The 9,765-nt window shown below is 53.0% G+C and overlaps 1 protein-coding gene across 1 annotated transcript; it reads left to right on the forward strand.

Moving 5' to 3' along the window:
• Nucleotides 1-2,438: 2,438 nt before the first annotated feature.
• EIF1AD (eukaryotic translation initiation factor 1A domain containing) lies at nt 2,439-9,757 on the forward strand. Its single transcript, XM_038764386.1, has 5 exons — nt 2,439-2,565; nt 6,734-6,842; nt 6,952-7,060; nt 7,211-7,258; nt 9,546-9,757. Exons 1-5 carry the CDS (start codon nt 2,476-2,478, stop codon nt 9,694-9,696), a joined length of 507 nt encoding a protein of 168 aa, XP_038620314.1. The 5' UTR covers nt 2,439-2,475; the 3' UTR covers nt 9,697-9,757.
• Nucleotides 9,758-9,765: the final 8 nt, after the last annotated feature.

The following is a 9,765-nucleotide window of genomic DNA, read 5'->3' on the forward strand; positions in this document are numbered from 1 at the left end:
GCACTGTTCTAAGCACCCCCTCTCCATCCCCCCGTCTTACCTCCTTCCCTTCCCCACAGCACCTGTATATACGTATATATGGTTGTACATATTTATTACTCTATTTATTTATTTATTTATTTTACTTGTACATTTCTATCCTACTTATTTTATTTGTTGGTATGTTTGGTTCTGTTCTCTGTCTCCCCCTTTTAGACTGTGAGCCCACTGTTGGGTAGGGACTGTCTCTATGTGATGCCAATTTGTACTTCCCAAGCGCTTAGTACAGTGCTCTGCACATAGTAAGCGTTCAATAAATACGATTGATGATTGATTGATTGGGGAGGATACAAGGTGATCAGGTTGTGCCACGGGGGGCTCACAGTCTTCACCCTAATTTTCCAGATGAGGGAACTGAGGCCCAGAGAAGTGAAGTGAGTTGCCCAAAGTCACCCAGCTGACAGTTGGCGGAGCTGGGATTCGAACCCATGACCTCGGACTCCAAAGCCTGTGCTCTTTCCATTGAGGATGCGTTGGGGCTATAAAGATCGGCTTCGTACAATCAACAAGCGCACTCCCCGGCCGATGCTGTTGGAGCGACGGGGGTGGTGTCCTTTCTCGTGAGAAAGAATAAAGACTCTTTCTGATCCTGACCCGGACTCTGATTTGGTGGGTAGAGGGAGCCGCCAGCCCACACACTATCCAATAGTGGGCTCACAGTCTAAAAGACCGGTTGTGGGGCACGGGGATGGACGGACGGAGCATCAATGAATGAATGGGTGAAGGGAACCGGAGAGCAAAGGGGGGCTCTTTCCAGGGCGAGGGACGAGTTAGGCGGATGGGCCGGAGGTGGGACGGACGGAGCATCACTGAATGCTCCCCCTCGCCTCCCTGTCTTACCTCCTTCCCTTCCCCACAACACCTGTATATATGTATATATGTTTTTACATATTTATTACTTTATTTATTTTACTTGTACATATCGCACATATCGCTCCGCAACATTGCCAAGATCCGCCCTTTCCTCTCCATCCCAACCGCTACCCTGCTCGTTCAAGCTCTCATCCTATCCCGTCTGGACTACTGCATCAGCCTTCTCTCTGATCTCCCCTCCTCGTGTCTCTCCCCACTTCAATCCATCCTTCACGCTGCTGCCCGGATTATCTCTGTCCAGAAACGCTCTGGGCATATCACTCCCCTCCTCAAAAATCTCCAGTGGCTACCAATCAATCTGCGCATCAGGCAGAAACTCCTCACCCTGGGCTTCAAGGCTGTCCATCCCCTCGCCCCCTCCTCCCTCCCCTCCCTTCTCTCCTTCTCCAGCCCAGCCCGCACCCTCCGCTCCTCCTCCGCTAATCTCCTCACCGTTAGGCCTCATTCTGGCCTGTCCCGCCATCGACCCCTGGCCCCCGTCCTCCCCCGGGCCTGGAATGCCCCCAATCCCTCTGCCCATCCGCCAAGCTGGCTCTCTTCCTCCCTTCAAGACCCTACTGAGAGCTCACCTCCTCCAGAAGGCCTTCCCACACTGAGCCCCTTCCTTCCTCTCCCCCCCCCGTCCCCCTCTCCATCCCCCATCTTACCTCCTTCCCTTCCCCACAGCACCTGTATATATGTATAGATGTTTGTACATATTTACTACTCTATTTATTTTACTTGTACATATCTACTCTATTTATTTTGTTAGTATGTTTGGTTTTGTTCTCTGTCCCCCCCTTTTAGACTGTGAGCCCACTGGTTGGGTAGGGACTGTCTCTATATGTCGCCAATTTGGACTTCCCAAGCGCTTAGTACAGTGCTCCGCACATAGTAATTGCTCAATAAATACGATTGATGATGATGATGATATCGATTCTATTGCATTTTGTTAATACGTTTGGTTTTGTTCCCTGTCTCCCCCTTTTAGACTGTGAGCCCACTGGTTGGGTAGGGACTGTCTCTATATGTTGCCAATTTGTACTTCCCAAGCTCTTAGTCCAGTGCTCTGCACACAGTAAGCGCTCAATAAATACGATTGATGATGATGATGATATCGATTCTATTGTATTTTGTTAATATGTTTTGTTTTGTCTGTCTCCCCCTTCTAGACTGTGAGCCCGCTGTCGGGTAGGGACCGTCTCTAGATATCGCCAACTTGGACTTCCCCAGCGCTTAGTGCTCTGCACACAGTAAGCGCTCAATAAATACGATCGATCGATCGAATGAACGGGTGAGGGGAACGGGAGAGCCGAGGGGTGGCTGTTTCCAGGGCGGGGGACGGGTTAGGCGACGGGACCGGATGTGAGAATGGGTGAGGGGAACGGGAGAGCCGAGGGGGGGCTGTTTCCGGGGCGGGGGACGGGTTAGGCGGACGGACCGGAAGTGGGGCGGGAGGACCGGAAGTGGGGAGGGAGGAAGGAGCTTCAGCTGGGCGGAAGTGTGTGTGTGCGCGCATGCGCGTCCGTGGGTTCCCCGTCTTCCCCGCATCCTTAGCCGGAGCGTGTGTGGCGGGAGCCCGGTATGTCCCAGGCCACCAAGCGGAAGCACGTGGCGCGAGAGCGGCTGCTCGGCGACCGCGTCGTGCCCTCGGGGCGACAGCAGATCGTCAGGGTAAGCAGCAGCAGCAGCAGCAGCAGCAGCACAACCATCAATCAATCATATTTATTGATTATCATTATCATTATTATTATCATTAAGAATAGCTTATCATTATTAATAATAATGCTTATAATGATAATAGCTTATCATTATTATTATCAGACTGTGAGGCCACTGTTGGGTAGGGGCCGTCTCTAGATGTTGCCAATTTGTCCTTCCCAAGCGCTTAGTCCAGTGCGCTGCACACAGTAAGCGCTCAATCAATACGATTGATGATGATTGAGCGCTTACTATGTGCAGAGCACTCTACTAAGCGCTTGGGAACTCCCAAGTTGGCAACATCTAGAGACAGTCCCTACCCATCAGCGGGCTCCCGGTCTAAAAGGGGGGAGACGGAGAACAAAAAAAAACCAAACATACTAACAAAATAAAATAGATAGAATAGATAGGTACAAGTAAAATAAATAAATAGAGTAATAAATATGTGCAAACATATATATACGGGGGCTGTGGGGAAGGGATGGAGGTAAGATGGGGGGGATGGAGAGGGGGACGAGGGGGAGAAAACAAATCATTCAAGCGTTCGATCCTATTGATTGAGCGCTTACCGTGCGCATGTTTGTACATTCATTCATTCATTCAATCGTATTTATTGAGCGCTGGACTAAGCGCTTGGGAAGTACAGGTCGGCAATCAATCAATCAATCGTATTTATTGAGCGCTTACTATGTGCAGAGCACTGTACTAAGCGCTTGGGAAGTACAAATTGGCAACACATAGAGACAGTCCCTACCCAACAGTGGGCTCACAGTCTAAAAGGGGGAGACAGAGAACAGAATCAAACATACCAACAAAATAAAATAAGTAGGATAGAAATGTACAAGTAAAATAAATAAATAAATAAATAAATAGAGTAATAAATATGTACAACCATATATACATCTATACAGGTGCTGTGGGGAAGGGAAGGAGGTAAGATGGGGGGATGGAGAGGGGGACGAGGGGGAGAGGAAGGAAGGGGCTCAGCCTGGGAAGGCCTCCTGGAGGAGGTGAGCTCTCAGTAGGGCCTTGAAGGGAGGAAGAGAGTTAGGTTGGCGGATGGGCAGAGGGAGGCCATTCCGGGCCCGGGGGATGACGTGGGCCGGGGGTCGATGGCGGGACAGGCGAGAACGAGGTACAGTGAGGAGATTAGTGGTGGAGGAGCGGAGGGTGCGGGCTGGGCTGGAGAAGGAGAGAAGGGAGGTGAGGGAGGAGGGGGCCAGGGGATGGACAGCCTTGAAGCCCAGGGTGAGGAGTTTCTGCCTTACGCGCAGATTGATTAGTCAATCAATCGGATTTATTGAGCGCTTACTGTGTGCAGAGCAGTGGACTAAGCACTTGGGAAGTACAGGTTGGCAACATATAGAGATGGTCCCTACCCAACAGCGGGATCACAGTCTAAAAGACTGTGCTTTCGGAAGCTTTCGACTGTGCTTTCGGACTCCCTGGGAAGCAGCGTGGCTCAGTGGAAAGAGCCCGTGCTTGGGAGCCAGAGGGCGTGGATTCAAATCCTGGCTCCGCCACTTGTCAGCTGGGTGACCGGGGGTCGAGTCACTTCACTTCTCTGGGCCTCAGTTGCCTCATCTGTCAAATGGGGATGAAGACTGTGAGCCCCCCGTGGGACAACCTAATCACCTTGTATCCTCCCCAGTGCTTAGAAAAGTGCTTCGCGCATAGGAAGCACTTAATAAATGCTATCATTAGTATTATTACTTAGAGAGCACTCTCTGTGTGCGGAGCACTGAACTAAGCGCTTGGGAGAGGGTGATACAATAGCTTGCATGGACAGGAACCCCATCCTTGAGGAGCGGACACCTTCCCTCCGATAACTTCCGATACGATTCAACTAAGCGCTTGGGAGAGGGCGATGCAATAGCTTGCGTGGACAGGAACCCCACCCTTAACCATCATCATCATCATCAATCGTATTTATTGAGCGCTTACTGTGTGCAGAGCACTGGACTAAGCGCTTGGGAAGTACAAGTTGGCAACATCTAGAGACAGTCCCTACCCAACAGTGGGCTCACAGTCTAAAAGGGGGAGACAGAGAACAAAACCAAACATACTAACAAAATAAAATAAATAGAATAGATATGTACAAGTAAAATAAATAAATAAATAGAGTAATAAATACGTACAGACATATATACATATATACAGGTGCTGTGGGGAAGGGAAGGAGGTAAGATGGGATGGAGAGGGGGATGAGGGGGAGAGGAAGGAAGGGGCTGAGTGTGGGAAGGCCTCCTGGAGGAGGTGAGCTCTCAGCAGGGCCTTGAAGGGAGGAAGAGAGCCAGCTTGGCGGATGGGCAGAGGGATTGGGGGCATTCCAGGCCCGGGGGAGGACGGGGGCCGGGGGTCGATGGCGGGACAGGCGAGAATGAGGCCTAACGGTGAGGAGGTTAGCGGCGGAGGAGCGGAGGGTGCTGGGTGGGCTGGAGAAGGACAGAAGGGAGGGGAGGGAGGAGGGGGCGAGGGGATCAATCAATCAATCAATCAGTCGTATTTATTGAGCGCTTACTATGTGCAGAGCACTGTACTAAGCGCTTGGGAAGTACAAATTGGCAACACATAGAGACAGTCCCTACCCAACAGTAGGCTCACAGTCTAAAAGGGGGAGACAGAGAACAGAACCAAACATACCAACAAAATAAAATAAATAGGATAGAAATGTACAAGCAAAATAAATAAATAAATAAATAAATAGAGTAATAAATATGTATAACCACATATACATATATACAGGTGCTGTGGGGAAGGGAAGGAGGTAAGATGGGGGAATGGAGAGGGGGACGAGGGGGAGAGGAAGGAAGGGGCTGAGTGTGGGAAGGCCTCCTGGAGGAGGTGAGCTCTCAGCAGGGCCTTGAAGGGAGGAAGAGAGCGAGCTTGGCGGAGGGGCAGAGGGAGGCCATTCCAGGCCCGGGGGATGACGTGGGCCGGGGGTCGACGGCGGGACAGGCGAGAACGAGGTACAGTGAGGAGATTAGTGGTGGAGGAGCGGAGGGTGCGGGCTGGGCTGGAGAAGGACAGAAGGGAGGTGAGGTAGGAGGGGGGCGAGGGGATGGACAGCCTTTAAGCCCAGGGTGAGGAGTTTCTGCCTGATGTGCAGATTGATTGGTAGCCACTGGAGATTTTTGAGGAGGGGAGTGATATGCCCAGAGCGTTTCTGGACAGAGATAATCCGGGCAGCAGCGTGAAGGATGGATTGAAGTGGGGACAGACACGAGGAGGGAGAGACCCTTAAGGAGCGGACACTCTGCCTCCGATAACTTCCGATACGATTCAACTAAGCGCTTGGGAGAGGGCGATGCAACAGCTTGCAGGGACAGGAATGCCACCCTTAAGGAGCGGACGCTCTCCCTCCGATAACTTCCGATACGAACGAATGAATGGCTTCAAAGGGAGGCGAAGCCGGCCGGGTGGGACTTTGGGCAGGTCACCTCACTCCTCTGGGCCTCAGTTCCCTCATCTGTAAAAGGAGGATTGAGACTGTGAGCCCCATGAGGGACAACCTGATAATCTTGTAACCTCCCCGGCGCTTAGAACAGTGCTTTGCACATAGTAAGTGCTTAATAAATGCCATTATTATTATTATAAGCACTTAACAAATACTTAAAAAAATCAATTAATTGTATTTATTGAGCACTTACTGCATGCAGGGAACCGTATCTTCTAGACTGTGAGCCCACTGTTGGGTAGGGACCGTCTCTGTATGTTGCCAACTTGTACTTCCCAAGCACTTAGTCCAGTGCTCTGCACACAGTAAGCGCTCAATAAGTACGAATGATTGATTGATTGAAGGGATGCATAACCAAGTGCAGAGTTGATACAGAAGATATAGTTGATAGAGAAGCAGCGTGGCCCAGTGGAAAGAGTCTGGGCTTTGAAGTCAGAGGTCATGGGTTCAAATCCCGACTCCGCCAGTTGTCAGCTGGGTGACTTTGGGGCAAGTCACTTCTCGGTGCCTCAGTGACCTCATCTGTAAAATGGGGGTGAAGACTGTGAGCGCCCCGTGGGACAACCTGGTCCCCTTGGAACCTCCCCGGCGCTTAGAGCAGTGCTTTGCACATAGTAAGCGCTTAATAAACGCCATCATCATCATCAACGGGCACCCACCCTCCCTCCCTCTCCCCTTGGGCAGGTTCTGGGCACCCCCGGCAACAATCTCCACGAGATCGAGACGGCTCAAGGCCAGCGGTTCCTGGTCAGCATGCCCTCCAAATACCGCAAGAACATCTGGATCAAGAGAGGTGAGAAGACGGCCGCAGGTCCGGGGGGCCCGGGGGGCCCGGGGGGTCCAGGGGGTCCAGGGCCTGAGCCCCGGGCCGCCCCCCACGCTTCCCGTCCTCCTCCCTCCAGGCGACTACCTCATCGTGGACCCCATTGAAGAGGGGGAGAAGGTGAAGGCCGAGATCTCCTTCGTCCTCTGCAAGGACCACGTCCGCTCCCTGCAGAAGGACGGGCTCTGGTATGGGGCCCCGGGGACGTCCCTCCGGGCCCTAGGGAGGAGGAAGGGGGCCCCGGGATGGATCCCGACTGAAGGCTCATTCCCGGCTCCCTCCTGGGGGAATCCCACGAGGGCCGACCTTTACCGGACTCTTTTCTCCGTCTCCTCCAGGCCTGAAGCCTTCTCCGCGGCGGCCGGGAAATCCGACAACAGGAACAGGTGAGGAGGGAGGGACTGTAGCCATTGGCGAGGGGCTGAAGGATGGAGTTTGTGGAATTCTTCACGGGGCGGGCGGGTGTGGGCAACCGGCACCGGGAAAATTGGTCCCCTGGTCAGCCCCTCCGGAAGCACCCCTCCCACCAACCCCTGCCTCTTTTTCTGCCCATCTTCCTCACCTCTAATCTCCTCGAGGTCCCCCTTTAGAGGGTAATCATCATCATCAATCGCATTTATTGAGCGCTTACTGTGTGCAGAGCACTGGACTAAGCGCTTGGGAAGTACAATTTGGCAACATATAGAGACAGTCATCATCAATCAATCGTATTTATTGAGCGCTTACTATGTGCAGAGCACTGTACTAAGCGCCGGGGAGGTTGCAAGGCGATCGGGGGGTCCCACGGGGCGCTCCCAGTCTTCATCCCCGTTTTCCGGATGACAGAGAAGCAAAGTGACTTGCCCGAAGTCACCCAACTGACAGTTTGGGATTTGAACCCGTGACCTCCGACTCCAAAGCCTGGGCTCTTTCCACTGGGCCACGCCGCTTCTCTAATTGTAAGCTTGTTGTGGGCAGGGAATGTGTCTGCTATATTGTACTCTCCCAAGCGCTCAGTACAGTGCTCTGCCCACGGTAAGTGCTCGGTGCAGTCAAATGAACACCCTTCCCGCTTCTCCCTTCTGCCCATACTTTCAATTCTCTAGTACCTAATTAACCACTAACTCAACTTCATGTAAGAGCACGGACTTTGGAGTCAGAGGTCATGGGTTCAAATCCCCGCTCTGCCAATTGTCAGCTGGGTGACTCTGGGCAAGTCACTTAACTTCTCTGGGCCTCAGTTCCCTCATCCAGAAAATGGGGATTAAGACTGTGAGCCCCCTGTGGGACAACCCGATTGCCTTGTAACCTCCCCAGCGCTTAACGCAGTGCTTTGCACATAGTAAGCGCTTAATAAATGCCATTATTATTATTATTACAGTATTCTTTTTGAGCAAGCAGCGTGGCTCAGTGGAAAGAGCCTGGGCTTGGAGCCAGAGGTCCTGGGTTCTAATCCCTGCTCTGCCATGTGTCAGCTGTGTGACTTTGGGCAAGTCACTTCACTTCTCTGGGCCTCAGTTCCCTCATCCGGAAAATGGGGATTAAGACTGTGAGCCCCCTGTGGGACAACCCGATTGCCTTGTAACCTCCCCAGCGCTAAACGCAGTGCTTTGCACATAGTAAGCGCTTAATAAATGCCATTATTATTATTATTACAGTATTCTTTGAGCAAGCAGCGTGGCTCAGTGGAAAGAGCCCGGGCTTGGAGCCAGAGGTCGTGGGTTCTAATCCCGGCTCCGCCATGTGTCAGCTATGTGACCTTGGGCAAGTCACTTCACTTCTCTGGGCCTTAGTTCCCTCATCTGTAAAATGGGGATTAAGACCGTGAGCCCCACGTGGGACAACCTTGTATCGCCCCCCCCCCCCCCCCCGCCCAGCGCTTAAAGCAGTGTAAGCGCTTATCAAATGCCATAATTTATTTATTGTATTTTTATTTTAAGCACTGGGGTCGATACAAGTTAGTCGGGTTGGACAGTCCCCATCATGGGGCTCACGGTTTTTATTCCCAGCTCCCATACGAGGGAACCGAGGCGCAGAGAATTGAAGTGGCTTGCTCAGAGTCACCCAGCAGATAAGTGGCAGAGCGGGATTAGAACCCACGACCTCTGACTCCCAAGCCCGGGCTCTTTCCCCTGAGCCCCGCCGCTTCTACGCCCATTTCACTCCCATCTGTGTCTGTCATCCCTGTTGGACTCTGAGCCCCAGGAGGGCTGGGAAGCAGCGGGGCTCAGTGAAAAGAGCCCGGGCTTTGGAGTCAGAGGTCATGGGTTCAAATCCCAGCTTTGGGCAAGTCACTTCTCTGGGCCTCAGTTACCTCATCTGCAAAATGGGGATGAAGACTGTGAGCCCCACGTGGGCCAACCCGATCACCTTGTAACCTCCCCAGCGCTTAGAACGGTGCTTTGCACATAGTAAGCGCTTAATAAACGCCGTCGTTATTATTAGCGCGTCTGCCACGTGTGGCATTTTCTCACGTGGCCTAAGGGGAAATGTGAGTTGGATTAAACCGTTGGACGTTTGAGCGAAGGATTCCCTAGTTTCCACAGCCATGGTTGCGTTAAGTGCTACGGGGTTCGCCCTAAGGAATCCCCTGGGACTTGTCCTTTTCTTCCCCGGAGCTGGTGACGGGGGCGGGGGGGGAGAGTTGAGCACGGCGCGGCGTCCCTCAAAGCTCCCTCGTCCCCCGCTCCGCAGAGAGGCTGACGGCCGGGCCCCGGCCGGGCCCCGCTCCGCCGACTCGGAGGACGACTCCGACCTCTTCGTCAACACCAATCGGGTGCAGTACGAGGAGAGCGAAGACAGCCAGGACGACGACGACAACGATGAGGAGGACGCGGCGACCTGAGCCGGAGGCCCCCGCCGGCCTCGGCCGAAGGACCGGGACCGTTGCCCGCCAGCAGCGTGTACAGTAAAC

The sequence above is a fragment of the Tachyglossus aculeatus genome, chromosome 22, assembly GCF_015852505.1.
Source record: "Tachyglossus aculeatus isolate mTacAcu1 chromosome 22, mTacAcu1.pri, whole genome shotgun sequence".
Lineage (NCBI taxonomy): Eukaryota > Metazoa > Chordata > Mammalia > Monotremata > Tachyglossidae > Tachyglossus > Tachyglossus aculeatus.